The sequence below is a fragment of the Peromyscus californicus genome, unplaced genomic scaffold (genome assembly GCF_007827085.1).
Source record: "Peromyscus californicus insignis strain IS unplaced genomic scaffold, ASM782708v3 Scaffold_11__1_contigs__length_118956290, whole genome shotgun sequence".
In the NCBI taxonomy this organism is placed as follows: domain Eukaryota; kingdom Metazoa; phylum Chordata; class Mammalia; order Rodentia; family Cricetidae; genus Peromyscus; species Peromyscus californicus.
The window spans coordinates 33656901-33680695 of NW_026294402.1; the positions used below are offsets into that span (position 1 = coordinate 33656901).

The 23795-nt window shown below is 36.5% G+C and overlaps 1 protein-coding gene and 2 pseudogenes across 1 annotated transcript; all 3 read right to left on the reverse strand.

Moving 5' to 3' along the window:
- Window positions 1-5198: 5198 nt before the first annotated feature.
- LOC128102632 (olfactory receptor 150-like) lies at window positions 5199-5725 on the reverse strand (annotated as a pseudogene).
- A 5857-nt stretch (window positions 5726-11582) lies between these two features.
- Window positions 11583-12420, reverse strand: LOC128102639 (olfactory receptor 150-like; annotated as a pseudogene).
- Window positions 12421-18762: 6342 nt separating this feature from the next.
- LOC128103750 (olfactory receptor 150-like) lies at window positions 18763-19701 on the reverse strand. Its single transcript, XM_052728379.1, has one exon. The coding sequence runs from the start codon at window positions 19696-19698 to the stop codon at window positions 18763-18765; it is 936 nt and encodes a 311-aa protein (XP_052584339.1). The 5' UTR covers window positions 19699-19701.
- Between the last annotated feature and the right edge of the window lie 4094 nt (window positions 19702-23795).

Sequence of the window (23795 nt, forward strand, 5' to 3'; positions counted from 1 at the left end):
GTGGGTCCATGTAGTCTTTTTCCTGTTATGTCTGGATTATTTTTCACAGTAAAGTGTCTTCCAGATTCATCAATAGTTTTCAATCAGTGCAATTTCACTTATAGAGAAAAGAAACAGTGAAGATTGAGAGCTATGAAATTTACATCCACAATTTTTGTATCATTTTGTATCGTCACTATTCATTAGTTACTAATAGAAAATATGAATGAGATAGATAAAGTAACTAGCTTTAGCAGATCATTTGTTACATGAGATAATTATAAATTACAGGTGAAAATAGAGAACAGCATCTCACAGTAACATTAATCCAAGCAATATCTAATTTTAATGTGCAAGTTCTTAATGTGTTATATTTTAGTTCTGCATGTTTAATTCTGTCTTGAAATAGCATTATATAAATAATTTGGAAGATACCAAATAAGAAATTATTTGACATTTATTATAAATAGTATTGAATACTTATGTGCTGATAATGATTCACATAGTTATTATTACGAATTAGCATGGACTAATGTTAAAACAAATTTAAATGCGTTAAGTATATGGTTTCCTGTGGCCTTCAGGATAGGGAGATAATGAATAGAGATAATCTGCTCTTCAGAATTCTACAGTCTAGTCGGCAAACAAGACACAGGAATAAATAAAGTATTTACAAAGATCCGGAAGGACCACAGCCACTATGATGCTAGTCCACCACTCAGTGACGGTATCAACAAAAGTATTTTAGAGAATCATACAAATAAAACATTCGTTCTTTTTGGCCTAAATATCACATTGCATGATTGATACAGAAAAGTACATTGAGTGTGCACACAGAATAGGTGGCACTCTTCCTTTGAGCTTCACTCTTATCTCCTTATTCTATTTAACATGATTTGTTGCTGTTAAAGGTAAGATTTGTGTTTTATTCAATAGTTTTCAACAATGAAAAACATAAAAACCAATACAATAAAGCAATATTAGCCTTGCAAATGAGCACCATCTTCAAACTCAAACAAATATATTTTTATTAACCAAAAGAATTTTAAAATTTAAACATATTTGATCACATTCTTCCACTCCCCAAAGTCATTTCCCACTCCCTACCCACATTAATTTTTTTCCTCAATAAAGAACAATAACAACAACAAACCAATAGAATTAAAAACCTCCCCAAACCATGAAAACAAAATAAAATCATGTACCTCCTCAATAAAACCACCAATCTGTAATCAAATAAAAGCACACACACAAAAAAAATCTCTGGAGTCCAATATATGTTGGCCAACTACTCTTGAACATGAGGCCTGTCCTGGAGGGGTTGATATACTCCATGTCACTCTATTGGAGAAAGCTGATTTTCCCTCTCCCAGCAGGAATAAATGACGGTTCCATTGTTAATTTTTACCCTGTTTCCTAGGTTGTCATTCATTCATTCATTTTTTAAAAATAATATATAGTAAGATAAAACAAAAGTTATAACATCAAAGTAGGACAAGACAAACCAACAGAAGTAAAAGAGCCCAAGAGAAGGAACAAGAATCAGAGATCCATTCATTTACACACTTGGGCATCCCATAAAAATACTAAATTTGAAGCCATAATGTATATGCACTGGATCAGGTACATTTTGTGCTTATTTCTCATGCTTATTGGATTTAGAGTCAGAAATTCCTTAACTATATATTTGTTATTATAAGCCATAAACCACACTTTCTTCCATATTAAATTACATTTGTAGTAATTAACACCATGCCTTAAATTTATGAATTAAAAATTATTCAACAAGCTAAGTAAATAAATAGCTTCAAAATGACTGTAAAACAATCAAAATGCCTGAGTTAAAATTAGTGCTTGTTATGATTTTATATTATAGGGAATGGGAGAATGTTTATGGAAGTTGGTGAAATGAAAAGGTCTGGATCTTAATTGGTTCCAGCTGTCATGACAAGGGAGTGGGGGAAATCTCACATGACCACACCCACAGATGAAGAGTAACAGCAATTTTCTGTTCTATTGCTGTGAAGAAATCTGGTGGCCAAAAGGCTTACAGAAGCAAGGATTTAAAAAGCAAGGATTTTAACAAAGCAAGGGCTTTGTTAGAGTTCCAGAGGTTTAATCTTTCCTCATCATGGTCAGTAATGTGGCATCAGGCAGGCAGGCAGGCATGCCACTTGGGCAGTAGCAGAGAGCTACATCCTATTACACAAACAGGGGCAGAGAGAGTGAGACTAGGCCTGACATTGGCTTTTGAAACCTCAAAGTGCATCCCCAATGACACATCTCCAACTAGACCATATCTCTTTCAAAAAGATCATGGCTCATAATCCTTCCTAAACGTTCCACTAACAGGGATCCAAATATTCAAGTATATGACTCTATCTTTGCCATTCACATTCAGTTCACAACAGCTATCCAATCCTAACTGGTTAGTCCTAAACACATACACACATGAGTAACACTGAATGGACTCACCATGTTCTTTGTGTATATGCATACATATATATATATGATATATAGCATACATGTATGTATATATAACAGCAATTTAAGAAGTCAGTCATTTGAAAGCTGTTGGAAGAGAGAACAGGAAAAACTAAGGAGAGAGAGGGAATGTTTGGAAAATGAAATAAAGAGTATTCATCTGTGAAATTCCCAAAATAATTTTAAATTAAAACAAGCATTAATAAAACAGTATTATCAAACTTATTTTAAAAAGGGAGTGAGGATCTTGGAATGAAAATGGGTCTTGAGAGATAAAACTCAAACTTGTGTAATAACAAAAGAACATAGAACAGAGTAGGGGAGTCTAAGATATTTAGGAGCTAAGGACTTGTATCTGGGCATACCTCTCCTCCTTCCCAGACAGCTCAATGTTGAAAGCTTTTCTTCTCCTTTACACGTGAAGAAAAAATGGATTTGAATATGTGAGGGGCAGATTACACAGAATTATCTGTTAAGCCACTATTCCTCAAAACTGGATTTCAAAGTCATTTGTTGTTCTACTAAGGTTGGTTGGTATAAACATTTTATATGCTGGGAACAGACAACAAGAGATTGATTAAGAAAAGAACAGTGGGAGTTATCTCCCTCTAGAGTCTCATCCCTCAAGTTTCATCTCAGGGAAATCAACAATCAGAATTAACATATATTTCCCAGTGGTTCTTCAGTGTGTAATGTAGTCCGATGGCAGGATTTTTTTAAAGTATAGGTTTCATAAAAGTCTGTAAGAAACACTAAACTATTCCTGAAACTTCAAAGATATACACTAAAGGGATTTTCTAAAAATATTGTCTTCAAAAGGAAAAAAAAATTAAATATCAAGGAAAGCAACTGAAACTCTTTGTACTTTGTAACTCTCGTTGACAAATGATAGTATGAGGGAGCCGGAAAAATCAGCTTACTTGGAAGATTTTACCCATTTTCTTCCCACCCAAGCTATAAAAATTTAGATATTTTAACCAATGCACACGAAGTGGCAAATAGGACTAATAAGGGAGAACTGGAAGAAGACTTGGGAACGAGGGTGTCAGTTAAGGCAGATGACATCAAGAGCGACTGCGTCTTACTAAAGAAACTGATCAGATCCTAAAAGGAGGAATATGTGTTCACTCCTCCCTGTTTTCAAGAACAACATTAAGAAATTCTGAGGGCAGGTGGGGATGGGAACATGAGGGATCAGGTTGCAGAGAATGATAGGGAGAGATGACTGGAGAAGGAATGGCATTTGGGGTCAGGTGAAAACCTGGTACAAGGGAATCTCCCAGGAATCTACAAGAATGACTGCAGCTAAGACTCCCAGCAACAGTGGATACGTAGCCTGAACTGGCCATCTCCTGTGATCAGAATGGTGCCTAGCCTAATTGTCATCAGAGAGGCTTCACCCAACAACTGATGGAAACAGATGCAGCCCTGGAGCCAAACGTTAGGCCAGTTCAGGGAATCATACAGAAGAGGGGAGAAAGGACTGTTGGAGGCAGAGGAGTCAAGGACACCACAAGAAAACTCACAAAATCAGCTAACCTGGGCTAACAGGCTCACAGAGTCGGAACCAACATCCAGGGAGTCTGTGTGGGACTGACCTAGGCACTCTGCATATATGTTACAGTTATGTTGCTTGGTCCTCTTGTTGAACTCCTAGCAGTGGGAACAGGGGCTGTCTCAGAATATTTTACTAGTTTTTAGAACCCTACTCCTTACAATGGGTCGCTTTGTCCAGACTTAATCCATGGGAAGGTGTTTAGTCTTACTGCAACTTGGTGTGCCATGTTTAGTTGATACTTATGGGACACCTGCCCTTTCTAAACAGAAACACAGGAGTGGATTTGGGGGTGGTAGGGAATGGAGGGGTCATGGAGGTGGAGGGACTGGGTGGAGAGGAGGGAGGGGAAACTGGCAGGGATGCAAAATAATTAATTAATTTGTTTTTGAAAAACAAGTTAATTGGGAAAGTAAAGTAAAAGACATTTGGTATGCTCTCTGCTTGGTAAAATGTTTATACTTGTCAGGAAATAAATTGAAGAGAGAAAAATTATATATATATCCAGCAAATACAAGCAATGCATTGCTTTCAAACCTGTTTATTCTTTTCATTACCATTCAAAATGTTTTTAACTTCTAGTGATTGAGAACGATTTTAGAGCTCATCCTGTGTTTCCATATTGCCTAATATAGTTGTACATACTTAGGAAGAATGGGGTGTAATTTGTATGTTCTAAATGCTTATTTTAGTCACCTCAGATTAATACATGGAAATTTGCTTCTTAATAAAATTAATAAAGAAGACCAGCTATATAAAGTATCAAAAACTGTATCAAAGTACTTAAATGATTTACTCATTGATAAGCATAATTGACCAAATTTTTTTAAAGGCCAGGTAAATAACATGAATATGACCACCTAAAAGGGCATGCTGAAGAATTTTTAAGAGGTGATAAAAGTTATGATGGGTGAATGAACTCTGGGGCATCCCAGAAAGGAGTGATTTTCAGGTTGAATCTAAAAATACTCATCTGCCTGCCTTTATTTTATGTATTTCAAATGATAATATACTGGCAATAACTTCTTGACTGGTGACACTCATGCTTATAGTCCTTTCCTGTACTCCAGAATTATTTAATATAGAAATATTTAGATATTTATATTTAATATAGAAAAATTTCTTCTGAATATAGAAAATATTACTATATTCAGAAGAAATTTCTCTTCCAGCAACTTCTTCAGGACAGCTTTCTCAGGCTATCAATCATAGTCTTCAGCATGGGTACACAGATGCTATAAAACACAGGTGACACTTTCCCTTGGTCTATGGAGATGATGGGAGATGGCTGCAGATACATAAATGCTAACAACCCAAAAAAAGACAGCGAGAGCCAAAATGTGGCAGCTACAGGTGCTGAAGGTTTTGGATCAGTCCTCCCTCGGTAAAATGACTGTGGAGAATGCTGACAATGATGAAGATCTAAGAGTGAACTGTGGTCAGATGTGGGACAATGGTATTAAATGCACTAGACAGCGCTAATAAATCACTGATAAAAGTAGTGTAGCAAGAGAGCTCCAGTAATGGGAAAAGATCACAGAAGAAATGGTTTATTATATCATCCTTACAGAAAAGCACTCTTAGCAAGAAGACAGTGTGAGCTGTGGTTCTGGGTAAGCCCATACCATACACTCCAGCAACCATCCAGGAAGAGACTTGATAAGATATGGTTGCATTGTAAAGCAAATGGTTGCAGATATGAGGAATTAATACAAAGTTGTGTGTAGCCAAGAATTAAACAGAATCAAGATGATCATTCCCATGTTTGCCATCATTCTAATCACATAGACTGTTAGGAAGACAAGGATCATGGGCAACTGGAGCTATGGAGCCATCGCCTTCTTTTTTTAGATAATTTTCAATCCTAAAAAAATGAGTTGTAAAAAGAAACCATCTCATAGTGGTTAACATATGTTTTACCTCTGCTTCAAGAGTGTTCATTGATTCTACCCACACATTCACAAATTCAGATATCACTAATGCAAGTGATTTTATGTTATAACATCTTGTGCCCTGATTGTAATATTTTCTCCATTGAAGCAAAAACGGTTTTTATGCTAAAATGTAAACAGTATCCACAAGGAAAGAGTTTCCACTTAAGGTAATGAACAGCACCGTTTTGTGTCTCTTCACTTTAGTTCTTTTATCCTAGAATTTTAGATTAGGCAATTAGAAAGTTGAATAAAATTTAAAGGCACTATATTAGAAAGCGAAAAGGTAGACTATCTTTACTTATGAATAAATACAATAAACATAGTTAAGTCTATAGAAAATATAGAATCTGTTAATAATATCTATTAGGAATAAATAATAAAAAGGAAATAATAGAATACAAGATTCTCACAATAGCTCAATTGAATTTTTATAAACTTTACACAAACAGGAAAGCTTTCCTTTTTCTGTGGGTCTGTGGTGTAATTTAAAGCCAGGCCTGGTAATCACCCTAGAATTATTATTTTTATTAAGGGTTATTTTGGCTAATCTTTTTTCTTACCAATAAATTTTAAAATTGATTTCTATTTCTGTGACAAATGTCATGGTGATTGGTACTGCATTAAATCTGTAAATGGTTTTTGATAGATTCTCATTCACAAAATGAACTTTAGCAGTTCATGACCATCAAAGGTCTTCCAATTTGTGATGACTTCTTTGATTTCTTTATTCATAGATGTAAATATTTCACTATAGAAATCTTTCACTTCCAGTAGTGGGGATTGTTGTTTGATTTCTTTCTCTTCCTTTTTCTTTTTTTTAAGGTTGTAGTGAACAGGAGTCTTTCCATAATTAATTTTCAGTGTGTTTCCTATTGGTATATTAAAATGTTTGAAATTTTGTTAGTTATTTTTTTTTATCCTGCCACTTTGTTTAGAATGTTCATCAATTCTAGAAATGTTCTTGTGGAGTGGTTATGACCTTTTTTGTATAATATCTTATTGTCTGCAAACAAAAATAAATTTTAATTCGTTTGTATCTCTTTTACTTTCTTCGTGTCTTTAATTGCTCCAGCTAAGACCTGACAAAATACATTGGAAATACTGGAGACAGTAGACCACCATCCAATCTTACTATTTTTTAAAGTACTTTTTTTGATAATTTCATTCTATAATACTACATTTGCGTCAATTTCAGCCTTCTCTCACCACACGTCAACTCTTTCTATAGTCCTCCACTTCCCCTAAAATATATGGCCTATTTTTTTGTATTTGGGATACACTACACAAACACATACATATGTGTGTGTCCATACGTGTGTGTGTGTGTGTGTGTGTGTGTGTGTGTGTGTGTGTGTGTGTGTATGTGTGTGTGTGTATGCACAGGTCTCAGGTCTCAGCAGTGTTTGTCCATACGTGTGTGTGTGTGTGTGTGTGTGTGTGTGTGTGTGTGTGTGTGTGTGTGTATGCACAGGTCTCAGGTCTCAGCAGTCAATTAGTCATTAATTACCTATAGCTTTTCATGTAGGTATGAGGCCCTGTGAAATATCCCTCACCCATATAGGCATGTAAGATGCTGTTGTCACTGGGAAGTTCTGGTGTAGGTCACGTGCTATGGAGATTTCACAGGTGCATCTTCTCTGTTGAATATAGAAGACACTGTCATACAGCAAACACTCTGGTCCCCTGGCTCTTACACTTTTTCTTTCCCTTCTTCCTCAACGCTCTCTGAGTCATGAGTGTTGTAGACTTATCAGGTGAGGCTGGGCACCCTAGAGGAAGGAATTTTTAAGAAAATGGTTTTACAGTTCTTTAAATTGTGAAACATAGGTTTAACAAATAACCTAGAATCTTTGATGCTAGGTACATATGCACAAGAATGAAAGACATACAGGCATGAACACACACACACACACACACACACGCACAAAAAATTGTAAAGTTATGATCAAGGCAGAAATACTTGAAATAGTTACAGTAGAAACATACCAGCTGTCCATGCATGTAGTGGTAAATAAAAAGCTCCACTTCACATATCCCTGAAAAGGAGTGTTATACTACAATGAGAAATGAAGCACAGAGACATGCTACAGCCTGAAAGAACATGATCCATGCCAAGGAAAACAAATCACACAGAAGAGAACACACATTGTAGGCTCCAATGATATGAAGCATCTCTAACAAGAAAATTCATAGAAACATAGAGTAGCTAGTGCCTGCCAGCTGCTAAGGAAAATGAAGTCCTAGTGCACCATTGGTAATGGGTTCAGGGCTTTTCTTGAAATGGTGGTTAAAATATTCTACATTTAGAATATGGAGCTTGCTAATGAGCATTGTAGGCACACTAAAAATTAATGAATTGTGCACTTGAGAAATGATATTTAATATATCAGTTTTACTTATATAAATGTGCTATATAATTAAAACTTCAACCAATTAATAATTATGCTATTCTTACCACATTAGAGTTTTCATCACAAATATTATATTGACAGCTTCTAAAGAGCCTTTTCATAAAGTTTACACCTGCTGTGTGCCTCTATATTTATACCAAATATTAAGATTCTTCTACAAAGTGTGGCATTTCTGTCTCTGCAAGAAACAAAGAAGGAAAACTATACTATTTGACTGAAAAACCTTTACTTTTTATTACATTGACTTTCTCTACCTGAAACATAATAGGAAAAACATAATCCTTACAAATACAAATTCTTAATCTATAGATGTAAACACCCTGGCCTTGATTTAGCAATAAACAACACCTGGTAATTAGTCTTTGTGTATATTCTATAGGGGTAGCTTAGTCTTTTTTAGACTAGTTCTAAGGTCTTTGCAAAATGTGTAAAAGACTGTCTTTGAGACTGAGAATTCTGTTACTTTCCTGTGTCAGTAAAAGAAGAGTATTCTGGTAATATTTCTGTTCATCAGAATTATACAGCTTAAACAGAAATCTACAGCTAAATGTGTGCCCAGAGATGAAAAACACACTACCAAAGGGCTGTGGAAAGCACCCCACAGCTGTTCTTATTAGGGAGGCATAGCAGTGGCACCCGAAAAAGTTACAGACAGAAAGCAACTGGTTTCCACAGCCAGTGACCCCATGACTTTGCCAGGTGGGGGTACTCACCAGAGAGTTATATGTCTGGTGGGTCGACTGGTCAAACACTGGTTGTCACCTGCTATATACTGCCATGGCCCTTAGCATGCAGAGAAAAAGTAGACACTTATTTTAAAATGCTTTTTTAATCAGCATTATTCCTTTATAGGGAAGTTGAGCTTTTATGGAAAGAAAACAGTGAAGACCTTTAGCAATCACACATGGAATTTTGGTACCACTCAATATTTTCTAGGCTAATAGAACAAAAAAATAGAGTATTAAAGTAACCTGATTTTATTGAATAATTTATTGTATGATATAGTTGAACATTATAGGTGAATATCAATGATTGTATCTCAGTGACATGAACTCAGTGAATATCTCAATTCTTATCCTACAGTATAAAGACTTAAGTTCTTATCTCTTAGTTCTGAATGTGATTGGGAACATCCTATGTTGGTCCAGATATCAAATTAGAAAAAGAAACAAGGAAGAAAGCAACAAGAATAAAAACACAACTTTGAGATTCCAGTTTACCCCAGTCTGAATAAAATCAAGGATACAAAAGGCAACGTATTTGGAGAGGATGTGGGAAAAGGGAAAACCTCATTCACTGTTGATGGAATTGCAAACTGGTGCAGCCACTTTGTAAGTCAGAGTGGTGAATTCTAAGCAAGCAAGTAGACAAACAAACAAACAAATAAATAAATAAAGTAAATAAATTGACATTTGACCATGCAATACCATCCTTTTCCCGAGGGAGTTCACATTCTACACCACTGATTACTGTTCAGCCATGTTGTGTGCACCTTTATTCACAAAAGCTAGGAAATAGAAATGACCTAAATGAACTTTGAGTCATGAATTAATAAGGAAAACATAGTACCCATGCACAGAATTCTGGTCAGGTGTAAAGAAAATAAGATCCTGAAATGTGGATGTGAATAGATGGAACTAGAAAATATTGAATGAGGTAACTCAGAGCCAGAAAGACAAACACCACATGCTCTCTCTTGTTGCAGATACTAGATTCAAATCTTTGGGTGTGAATATATAATCCAGAGTTACTACAGAAACCAGAAAAATAAGGATGCTTGGGTGGCCATCTACTCTAGAGAGGGGAAGAAGAGGGTACAGGTGAAATGAAGGGGGAAATAAAATAACTTGAGGGCACTTTAATTGGGGAGGTGGAAAGAAACACACCTTTAATCCCAGCACTCAGGAGGCAGAGCCAGGCAGATCTCTATGAGTTTGAGGCCAGCCTGGTCTACAGAGCGAGGTCCAGGACAGACACCAAAACTACACAGAGAAACCTTGTCTCAAAAAAACCAAAAAAAAGTAATGACAAGATAAATTTTATTTGTCTAAGATGATCCAGTTAAAGTAAATACATAGAGTTCTAAGTCATTCCAAGGCAGAAATAATTTATATGGGGACTTTGTGTACATGGAAAAGAATAATAATGTCACTCTGACAAACTTATACTTCTTTTACTCCTTCAGAACCTGAATGAAAACATGGCAGCAGAGGGTTGGGGATTTAGCTCAGTGGTAGAGCTGTTTGCCTATCAAGAGCAAGGCACTGGGTTCGGTCCTCAGCTCTGAAAAAAAAAAAAAAAAGACAAAATAACAAAAAGCCAGGCGGTGATGGTGCACACCTTTAATCCCAGCACTTGGGATGCAGAGGCAGGCAGATCTCTGTGAGTTCAAGGCCAGCCTGGTCTACAGAGCGAGATCCAGGAAAGGCAAAAAGCTACACAGAGAAACCCTGTCTCGGAAAAAAAAAGAAAAGAAAAGAAAAGAAAGAAAAAGAAAACATGGCAGCAGGAAATCACTGCACAGTGACTGAGTTCTCCTTGGCTGGGCTCTCAGAGAAGCCAGAACTCCAGGTGCCCCTCTTCCTCCTCTTCCTAGGAATCAATTTTCCTCATGTCCATTCCTTTACAATTTTATAATCATCTTTCTTTATCATGTATTGTTACATCCTAATGGGTCAGACTTTGATATAATCTATTCTGTGCTTTCATGTACTCTAATGTAGTTTTATATAATTAGCCAGAATTATGGATACATATTGTATATCCCAAATGCTTACTTACTTGTTTCAGAGATCATAGTTTTAGAAATGTTGATCAGACCAAAGATATAGAAATAAATGTGTTTATTATCTGATATAACATAAATGAGTCTTGTCTTTTGAAAGCCAGGCATATGTACATGTATTTATGTATATATGTATATGCATATATTATATACATTTATATTATCAACTGGGGAAGCCTTTAAAACATTTCCAAAAGGAGACATGGGTTATTATTGGTTACTAGACTCAGGCATCCAGTCAGGACCTGCTCTTTGTGTGTGTGAAACTGAGACTCCAGCCTTGTCTTTATTACACTTTTTCCATATAACAGTGAACTAGGAATAATCTCAGGCTTCCTCTAGGCTGCTACCTTTCCAGTCCTCCATAACTTAAAAGACTTTGTCAAAGAACACTATTTTTCATTCACTGCAAACTTTTTTTTCAAGGTACTTATTCAGGGAAGTTTGACATTCTTACTTCTCAGACTGTGGATCAAGGGGTTCTGCATGGACATAACATTGGTATAAACAGTCAATGGCACCTTAATTTTGCTCATGGAGCTGACTGATGATGGCTGAAGGTACATGAATGCTAATGTCCCAAAGAAGACAACAACAGCCAAGATGTGGGAGTTGAAGGTGCTGAAGGCCTTGGATCTGTCCCCAGTGGACTGAATATAGAGAATGCTAGCAATGATGAAGATGTAAACACTAAGGATGGTCAGATCAGGGACAATCATTGTTTCCAGTTATGGAAAAAGATCATAGAAGTAATGGCTTGTTATATCAGTCTTACATAAAAGCACTCTTATCAGAAAAACAGTGTGAGCTGTGGCACTGGGTAAGCCCATACCATACACTCCAGCTATCATCCAAGAACAGACTTGACAGGACATGGTTACATTGTAAAGCAAAGAGAACCACATCCGGATCATATGCCATTGTAGCCAACAGGTGGCATTCCACAACAACAAAAGCACAGTAGAAGTAGAACTGAACTATGCATTCTCAGTAAAGGAAATGCTCTTTTTTTTTTATTACAAATCTTTCCAGAATTTTGAGAGTAATGACAGTGGGCTGACATAGGTTAGTAAAGGACAGGCTGCTAAGAAAATAATACATGGGTGTGTGCAGTTGAGAACTAAACAGAATCAAGATGTTCATGTCCAGGTTTCTTACAACTGTAGCCATACAGACTGCTGGGATGATGAGAAGCAGGTGCAATTGGAGCTCTGGGTTCCCTGTGAAACTAACGAGAATAAACTCAGCCTCTTGGGTATGATTTTTTTCCATTTTCTTATGGAAAGATATGGGGAAGATAATTTTATGTAGAAGAAAAAATTTTAATATTTGTTGTCATATCCACAATGAAGTCTGAGACAGAAGTTATCTTGGGCATCTCCAGTTATCTGCAAACTTCTTTTTCTGCTTTCAAAGACTTTGAATACAGGAGACATTCAAAGAAATCATCACAAAGAGCATTCCCCTTTATGACTTTGCTATAGCAGTGAGTTTAACTAGTACCCAGTCTCTTGGTACTACCTATTCCAGCCTTGAGCAGTTCTGACACAGATGATTCATTGTTCTGAGAACTTTTACATCCTATGTGTAGTACTCTCTTCTTTCTACTAAAAAAATGATTTTTGTGTTAAAAGTTAAATAATATCCACAAGAAATTCATTACAAAACTCGCACTAAATTGTAAAAGAATAAAATAGTGATCAGTTAAGATGATGAATAAGAGATGATCGCCATCAGTTCACTTTAATTCTATATTAAACTAAAATATCCACTAAGACAATCATTCATGAAAATAAATTGAAAAGGTAGACAGATTGGAAAGTGGGGAGGGAAACTGTCTCTTATTTGTACAGTCAAGAGGGAGCATTCCTGGTTCTTGGTAGTAATAGGATTTGATACATGTATGTGAGACATGTCAAGACCAAGAAACTAAAACACTCAAAATTTAAACAATATACACTAAAAGAATATTATACATTGGTTTATCATAAAGGAAAAAATCTAAAAAAAAGGAAACTGTGAATGTTTACATCTTTCAGTATTTTAATTTTATTGCACTCAAAAATGTATTTATATAGTATGAGATTTTCATAAATTCATATTATTTGAAAGTTTTTACATGAGAGTTTAATAAAAGCAGCTTGCTTTTGCCCCCCATGCTAATAAATAACATACAAGATCTGCCTAACCAGACTAGCAAGGGAAAGCAAAGACATGGTTCCCTTCAAAATTAAAAAAAAAAAATTGAAGAACAATGTGTTTCAGAAGTATTTTTCATATGAACTTTTTCTTGGGGTTGAGATAAATCTAACATTTTCTCCATATTTATGAATGGAACTATAAATTTAGACATAGTAATTATAATAATTTTAAATAAAATTTTTGGAATGTCTTAAATTTTTGTTAGACACATAGCTTTAAACACATTTTAAGAGCCTTTTAAAAATCACTGATACCTACACGTTAAGTTTTAAAAGAATGTATACTTAGCAAATGAATAATTCATATACCTCACGAATGATGTTTTCCATGAGCAAATATCAAAACATAGGTCTGAACTATGGGACAATGTTTGAAATATGCTATTTTCCCTTACAGAATTTAACATGTTTTGAAAATAAGAACATGTCCAGTGTCTATGGACAAAAATTGAAACTCATATCAGATGAGTTAGGTAATGAACCAGAAAATGTACCTTGATTATAACATGAATTAGTGAGAAATAGATAAAATTTAGTCACTAAAGTGTGTGCAAAAGTTGGAAAGACAAGATGAAGTCAAGAAATTGCTTCTAGATTAACAGTTCTCCAACTGTGCATCATGAATCAGATATTTATATTATGATTCATAGCAGTAGCAAAATTACAGTTATGAACTGGAAACAAATTTATTTTATGGTTGAGGGGTCAGTCACCACAACGTGAGGAACAGTATTTAAGGGTCATAGCATCAGGAAGGTAGAGACCCACTGTTCTAGATGAAGCAGTATAGGACATGAAGATAAGCCTATAACTGTGAATCTAAAATTATATTGATTTACTGTTTCCTCAAAGAGCATGATATAATCATTTGTGCTATACCTTTGTAGTTAAAGGAATATTGTCTATTTTACATATATAGCAAATACTATTTTATTCAACACTATTATTATTTTCTATTAGATGAAGAGGCATAGGACATGAAGATAACCTGTAAGTGTGAATCTAAAATTATATTGACTTACTGTTTCCTCAAAGAGCATGATATAGCCGGGCGGTGGTGGCGCACGCCTTTAATCCCAGCACTCGGGAGACAGAGCCAGGCGGAACTCTGTGAGTTCGAGGCCAGCCTGGGCTACCAAGTGAGTCCCAGGAAAGGCGCAAAGCTACACAGAGAAACCCTGTCTCGAAAAACCAAAAAAAAAAAAAAAAGAGCATGATATAATCATTTCTGCTATACCTTTGTAGTTACAGGAATATTGTCTATTTTAGACATATAGCAAATACTATTTTGTTCAACACTAGTATTATTTTCTGTATTTGAGCAAGTGTAGCAGATGCAGGTTGAATCTGGAGCCATTATTTGAGACCAAAGACCCAAGCCAGGTATAATACAAAATTAGAGAGAGATTATATATGTTATGAGTCACTATAGAACACATGAATTATTTTCTAATTGAAGACAATATGCAGTATGTATTTGTATATCCTCATATGTGTTTACAATTATATCTAATTATAACAAATATAAATAAAAATTATTTTACCAGCCGGGCAGTGGTGGCACATGCCTTTAATTCCAGCATTCAGGAGGCAGAGCTAGGCAGATCTCTGTGAGTTTGAGGCCGGCCTGGTCTAGAGTGTGAGATCCAGGACAGGAACCAAAATTACAAAGAGAAACCCTGTCTTGAAAAACCAAAAAAAAAAAAAAAAGAAAGAAAATTATTTTTCCAAGTCTTCCTCAATCACCTACTGATGGTCCCCAAATGTGCTCATTATAATTGAGAGACTTCTTTATTTTGGAAATTTATGTCTGTATGGAGAAATGAAAGATAAACACTATATGAGAAAATTAGCCACCTGGTAAAATACATCTCTATATCACATTTTTCTAGATTACTAAAACCTTTGAGTGCCTGTTTTCTTCTGTAACTGAGTTTAATAACTGTATATATTTGTACTTTTTATTCTCCTTTATTTTCTTTGTTACTGTTTGTGGTAGAGGTCCATCTGCATTTTAGGATCAATTTGCTGTTTGTGCTAATATCTTCACAGTGTAATATCTTCCAGTTCCCATAATGACTACAAAGTTTTGACATATATACTCATCTAAACACTTTTAATGTTTTATGCATGCACAAATCCTTAGAAAATTAAAAATTTATGAATACTAATTTCTGTCTATTGCCCATCATTTTGCTTTTTAAAAATTGTTTTAATGCTTGGGACAATATGATTATTAATACATATAGCCTTGCAAAGCATCTCAGAACAATATACATGCAATACCTCCATATATGTGCATGTGTGTATGTGTGTGTCTGTGTTATACATTAGTAAGTTCATAATGTGGGTCAAGTTCCTATAAATATAGATATAGAGAAAGATTTATTGCAGTTTGAATATGAATTGTTCCTCATGGACTCATGTATTAAATGCTTGTGACAGACATACTCACTATTCTGTGAGATGGTAGAAACCTTTGGAAGTGGGGCATATCTGGAGGAAGTGTGTCATTCGGGACATTCCTTTGATGATTACACTGGATCCTCTTCTGTTGTTTACTTTCTACTCCCTAACTAACACAAGATGATTAGTCCCCATATGATACTTTGTTTCATTGTGAGCCTAGGAACACTGCAGCCGAGCATAATGCACTATGTCTTCTCAAACTGGGAGAAGAAAAAGGAATATGCCCTGTGGTGGGTGGGTGTTTGTTTGGTATTCTAGTCACAGGGATAAAATTAAAACAAAGAAATAGATATCAAGAGCAGGTCAACCGTCCTGAGTTCCTTACCAGATGATTGTTGAGCACTGAAATGGATTTGAAATAGGAATTTACAGGAGTTAGTAGATGTGGGCCAGAAACACAGGAGTCTGTAAGCAGAGCTTAAAGGGCAATTATGACATGTTCTCAGAATGCCAGGATGCCAATGGAAGTGTGGATTGGGACGACTGTGCTAAAAAACTTTAGTTCTATTGGTAATTATGCTACAAGCCATTTATATTATATTCTGGAAAGAACTTGACTAAAATTTGTCCATGTTCTCTGCTTTGTGAGGGACTGAGTTTAAAGACGAGAGACTGCATCCTTTGTATGCGAAGCTGCCTTTGTATAACCTAGTGAAGCAGGAGATAGAAGATAAGAAACGACTACTCTATACCAAGGAGAGAAAGAGAGGGTATCAATCTGTAACTCACATGGGAGGGCTCTATGGAGTGGAAGGTTAAAAGTACAGGACAATGAGACAGGGGAGAGATGGAAACCGAGGTGAAAATCATCCTCAGGAAGAACTATCAAGAGCTAGGGGCACTTGACACATGACTTCACCACCAACTCCCTCTGCACTGGGTCAGACCTTATAGACCAGACTCTGAGATTTGGGACACGAGGCTGCTGTTTGGAGAGAAAAGGACAGCATGTCACTGATCTTAGCTGTCGCCTACACTGAAAACTGAATCAGAGCGATAGAGAGGTGAAGGTCACAGGACCAGACATTGGAAGCATCGGGGAACAAAATTTGCCAGGTTACCACTGGGTGAACAGTCCGCAGGCCATCTGGAATGGGGACTGATTGACTAGGCCGTTTCCCCCTCCCTTCCTTTGTCCTGTAAAGCCTTATTAACCCAAGACAGTGAGGCTCAACAGTCTTCCACTCCTGGAGGCTGTCTACTCCTCAGAGTTTCTTTGTTCTTTCTCGAAATCTCCCCATGATAAAATGTGTCGTTCTAAAACTCACCTTCTGTTGCTCCTGAATTTATTTATTTTTATTTAATTAAAATATAATTACAACATTTTCCCCTTACTCTCCTTCCCTCTACCCCTCCCATATGCCAGTTTTTATTTACCTTGTGCTCAGGTGGAAAAATGTTTTAATGTCCACCAGGGGGTGATAGAGTACAGTAAGCGAAATACAATTGCTACAGCAGGACCTGTGCGCAGCAGTTTATTGTTAAGAGATAAAATCATACCTCGAAACCACTCACTAAATACGTACTACCTGAAAATATAAGAACTGGGAAATCAAGGCAGCCGTCTTAGCGAAGGGGCAGACAACAGACAAAGCAGAAAATCCAGGGATGATTTAGCCAAGAAGACAAGACTCCATACCATGTGGTCCATTCTTTGGGCACAGATACCAAAAGCTATGTAGAATACCCCAGAAACAAAACAGAAGTTCATAGTATGCAAGAGTCTGAGAAGTATTTCTATGGACAGACTGAAGAATTCACCTTGGATTTGCTACACCAAGGGAGGTCTTGCAACTGAGCGGCCTATGGATGGTACCACAGCTTCTAGGTCATGGTGATGGGGACGGTTCTTCCCGGGTGCACATCTCTGAGCCTGCTTGGTGTCACCTAGCACATCCTAAGAGCTTCATTTGGGAGAGTGGGAGGATTTGGGATTTTCTTTCCGTGTTCCTCAAAATATCAACACTTTTTGTTTTCAGAATGGACAGTAAGTTTGGGGGTCGTTAGTCAGAAAATAATTTTCCTATTGTACTTTTTTGCCCAACGTGGCTGTCAGGAATCACCACGGGGTCCTCTGCAAGAACAATTTGCTCTCAAGCTCTGACCCATGTCTTCAGCACAAGAATGCCTCTTTTGAATCTAAACTTTTTATAAATGTCACGATTATAAAAAAACAAAAAGAAGTAAATCTTTCCTTGGGTTATGGGAAGTTAAAAAATGGTTAGGACACAGAGATGGTGATGTAATCCCAAAACTGTAACAGAGGGAATGCTACATCAACTCCTGCCCTTATGTGCATAAGGGATTCATTCTCTTTCAATACAAAGTCTATATATTTTCAGTACATCTCACCTAAATTATTCATATAGATTGATATACATGTATATTGTCTACCATATTTCTTTGAATGCAGTAAAAATAAGATTATGCATTTTATATATCAAATGGTTAAAATTATTTATTTAAGAGCCATAGTTTCAAGATAATACTTTAAAATTTCAAGAAGCCCAAATATTAAACAAGTTAAATGTTACTGACAAAAGTATTAGTCTCTGATTTAACAAAAATAAATTTCACCTGAAAAGAACAGTGTTCCACACTTATAAAGCAAAGCAACTATATGGATTTATTTACACTTTAAGAAATATTTAGAAGTGATATAGCTACTTCTAGGCAGGCAGAATATGGGGTACCCCAGACAGGTGAAAAACTCCATCCTCAGAGTCCAATATCACCCTGGTAACTTTTATTTAAAATAATCAAACACTAGTAAAGCTCATGACTCATGAAGATGCCCTGCATCTCTGCATTATATCCTTTGTGACACATGACAATGCATCTCTGCACTGCATCCTTTAGGACTCTCAAGGATGCCCTGAGTCTCTTCTGTATCCTTACCAAAGCCTCCTCAGTTGTAAAGTTTTGTTTAACAAAGTTCTCCATTTCACAGGAATTGTCTTCTTTCTACAAACTTACACAGGGCAACTTTGACATCCTTATTCCTCAGACTGTAAATCAGAGGGTTCAGCATGGGTATGATAATAGTATAGAATACAGACGACACTTTTCCTTGGTCCATGGAGCTAACTGATGACGGCTGAAAGTACATGAATGCTAAAGATCCATAAAAGAGAGCAACAGCCAGGATGTGGGAACTGCAAGTGCTGAAGGCTTTGGACCTGCCCTCAGTAGAAGCAATGCCTAGGATTCTGGAAATGATGAAGAAGTAGGAGGTGAGAATGGTCAGAGCTGGGAAAAGAATATTAAATGAACTGAAGGACAGTCCTAGTATTTCATTGACAAATGTACTGGAGCAGGATTGTTCCAGTAGTGGTAAAAGATCACAGAAGTAGTGGTTTATATAATCAGCTTTGCAAAAAAGCAGTCTAAGCAGGCAGACTGTTTCACCTGTGGCACAAACTAAGCCTACACTATACACCCCCACTACCATCCAGGAACACACCTTGTAGGACATGGTAACGTTATACAGCAAGGGGTTACAGATGGCCACATAGCGATCATATGCCATGGCAGCCAGCATGTGACATTCTGAAACAGCAAAAACATCGAAGAGGTAAAACTGAGCCATGCATCCTGCATAAGAGATGATACTCTTCTTCACTACAAAGTTTTCCAGCATTTTAGGTGTGATGACACTGGACTGGCAGAGGTCAACAAAAGACAGATGACTGAGGAAGAAGTACATGGGGGTGTGCAGGTGACGACTGAACAGGATTAGCACAACCATGCCCAGGTTCCCTAGGACTGTGATTACGTAGATTCCTAAGAAGAGGAAGAACAGGGGCAGATGGAGTCCCATATTCTCTGTTAATCCAGCAAGGGTAAATTCTTTCACAATGGAATAATTTCCTTCTGCCATTTTCTTCTGGGATCCTACTGAAAGAAAAGTAAGTTTTTAAGACAGATACTTAATGTATTTTTACATAATAAAGTTTATAAAAGAATTTGAGTCTTCTCAAGCAGATATCTCCAGTTCTCTGCAAGATCCTAGTCAGTATTTTTAGTCAGAGTCCTGGATCCCAAATACATGAAGCATGTAATCCAATATCAGACAGGACAATCATCATTTATGCTCTAGACTATGTGAGGGCTTATAATATCCAAGTATAAATCACAGAAAAATTACTCTGATAACTTGACTGGAGTGTTTCAGTAGATTTCCATGCCCAATTTGTAATCATATTAGAACTGCAGAAAGAAAGTGCTTTTTGACATGTTGAGATAATGACAGTATTGATAAAAATCAGTGATCAATATCATACTTATTAATGGTGAAAGTCTAAAAGGCCTAACCCCTCCCCTAGGTTTTTTTAAAAAAGATTTTCTACCCTATTCATATTTCTTCAGTTTCATACTATAGGAGCTAGTTTAGACAATGGAGAAATGAGGTGTAATTATAAGCAACTTGATAGGACAGAAAAATAAAATTGTCTCTCAGTAAATGATATATCTTGTATATATTAAATCCCAACAAATCTACAAGCAATAACTATTACCTACAATTAGAGTTATATAAGGTCACAAAATACAAAACAATCTGAAAGTAAATGGTGTTTCTACAAACTTGCAACAAATAACAAAGCAACCCAACTGAAATAACATGAAAGCAGTGACCTACATAGAAAAACAATTAAGGAATTGGATGAAAGGCTGTGCACTTACAATTGTAAGACGTTTTAGCTGCCCCTTGCCCCCTCTTTGCTTGCCCTCCCTGTTTGATCTTCATGTAAGGTCATATGGAAACATGACATAGTAGAAGCATCTTAAAATATATACATATATGAAAGAAATCTAAATTGAAATAAGAAAATAACAGGGAAGACAAAGTCCCAACTTGACAGCTCTTGCCACCAAACAAAACCTCCAGTGCCAGGGACAGGTTATGTCTAAACAAGTTATTGGCCAAAGGGATCCCATGGAAACCTTCAATCAACCCAGGCTGTTGCCAAGGCTATAGGTTTCACAGCATAAGCTGATGGTATGGCCTTATTACTAAAGACAACACCTACACAACTCATTGAACAAAGACAAGCCAAGATGGTGCCTACCTAGAGCCTTCACTCCTACTGTCTAGTACTCATGGTACCGGAGGGAACTCTGCATACTACCAAAAGGAAATGCACACACCAACCCAGCTGCAAACTCTGCGAATTACCATGGTACTGGAAGGAACTCTGCGTACTATCAAAAGAGAAACGCGCACACCAACCCAGCTATAACTCTGTGAACTACAATGGTTACCTGACTACATGATACATAGGTGCAATAGTAACACAAAAGTTGTGGAAGTAACTAACCACGATCTACTTGGCCCACTCCATGAGAGGGAATCCATGCCCAACACTGCCTGGGTGGACAAGAACCTGAGACTAGATAGGCCAGGGACCTAGGGAAAACCATATATTACTGTTATGCTAAAGCAATAAAATAACTCCTAATGACATTCTGTTGTACTCATATATCAGTGTCTTGCTCAGTCATCACCAGAGAAGTTTCTTCCTGCAGTAGATGGAAACAAAAACAGAGACCCACAAGTGGGCAATGTGCAGAGGTGAGAGACCTTGGAACACTCAACCCTAAATGGGACTTCTCTATAAAATTCCTCTCCTCAGTGTTCAGGGAACTCTGCAGAAGAGGAGGCAGAAAGAGTATAAGAGCCAGTGGGAAATGGAGAATATCAAGGAAACTAGGTCATTTAAACACATTAGGACCAATGCACACGTGAATTCACAGAGACTCATCATTCACAAGGACTGCATAAGTCTATTACGTAAGGGGCTCGAGCCTTAAATAGGGAGGTAGACACAAGTTCCCATCCCTAATCCAGAACTTGTTTATAAGTAATAACTATTTGCAGAGGAAAAATTAATTTTGTCCAATGGACTCTCACTGGGTGTACAAATTACACTTAAGGGCAGGCCCAATGCCCTGCAGGAGATGGCCAAGAGAAAATGAACACAATGCTATATTTTGAGTTTTGAGTTGTTTTATTTTATTTGTTTATTTTGTTTCACTGTGCTTTGTCTGGGCATTTACCCCCTTTCCTGTACAAATCTTTCACTTAAAATTACAGTTTCCTATTTTGTTTTTATAGGGTTTTTGTTTGTACAAATGTGTGTGTCTCTGTGTGTTTATGTGTTCCTTGAACTTACCTTTGGCTCTTTTTTTCCTGTTCATTTGTTCTGTCCTATTCTGGTTTGTTTTATTTTATTTTATCTTATTATTGTTTTTAGATGACTTTTTGTATTCTAATGAAAGAGTGAGAGAAAGGGTATAGATTTTGGAGGAGGAGGAAGTGGGGAAGATCTGGGAAGAATTGAGGAGGAAAAATTCTGTAAGATGTTGTTAACAGAAGAAGAGGCTTTTTTACATAAATTCTATGTTCAGGTACCAAATGTACCAACTTCATGTAAATGGCCGTAGTCCTTTTCAAATTGATTTTCTGGTCCAATGTGTTGTCTAGAAGAACCCTGCTCCTGTAATTGCATATGTTGACAGGATGATTCTAAAATGCTCATCATAATGCAGTAAATCTGGAATAATCAACTCAAGTTTGAAAGCGAAGAATAAAGTTGGAAGTCTCATATTTCCACATCATAAAATTTATAGTTATAATAATCAATACTATAAGCCATTTTCATAATTATAGCAACATAGATTAAGAAACTAGAACTTTCAGGATTCATTGTGTTATCCCAATGATTAATTGTGCTTTAAAAGTGGATCATAAAATTCAATGAAAAAAAACTTTTTTTTAAACAGATAGTCCTGGACTAATTGAATAGCTGCATAGGAAATAATTATTTTAGATCACTTTCTCAAAACAACCATAAAATTTCACTCAAACATGTAACAGACCACCTGAAAATGCTAGCATAATATAGTATTATTGAAAATCTATATGGTTTTAACCTTTGATAATGGTATCTTGGACAAGATGTCAAAACTGTCAGGATAGATAGACCATAGTAATGGATTTTGAATTAATGAAAATATTTTTTCAAATTTTTTTCCTTTAATTCACACAAATGTTAACATCAGTTTTGTCAGGCATATCACATTTATAGAATAGAAATGAGTTCTGTAATCAAGTCTGGCCTTGAACCTATGGTGTGATCTTACAGTGATTACAGGCACAAGCAAGTACCACTTGTGGTTTATACGGACCTGGGAAAAGGAACAGGGCCTTGTACACCCTAGGCAATAATTTTCACATACACACCACATGGACCTCAAAAAAAAGGGCACAAATATGCCGAAGTTCTTCAAACCTAGACATCAATAAGATTTATACATACACACATACATGCATACATACATACATACATTTACCAGACTGAGAATAGCTGGGCAAAAGTGCTTGCCTAACACTGACGAAGTTCTGGGTTGAATCCCTAATACAGACAAAACTTTGCCAAATTGCATATAGTTACAAGAGTCCAAAGTCATGCGTCAAGTTGAAAATATGTTTAAAAGAAGAAAACAGTGTAGATCTAGGTCTAGATTTTTAGCAACATCATCCAGCAAGTGAAACAGACTATACACAGAATAGGATAAAGTATTTTCATGCACTGTGCCAGAGGAAGGATTTGTAGCCACTACATTATAAAGTGCTCTTGCATATTAAAAACTGAAAGAACTGATATGCCAAGCAGAAATGGTCAGATAATCAGAGAACACATTGTTATGTGGTCCCTGCAGCATGTGAGTGATGGCTTTCAGGTGATGTCAGGAAATCCCCCAAGGTTGTAGGGACACTAGTCTACATGAGGGTATTTCAACATACTGAGGTTAGAAAGTAATAGGACAAATGGAAGGAAGATACTCACTCTTTCTCTACTTGTAAAACTCTGTCCAGATCAGATATAAGCTAGACTAAGTACTTTGTAAAGCAAAGAGCTCAAGATGAACCTGGTGCTGGTAATTCAAAACAGACTTCTGGCTCCCTCTGTTTTC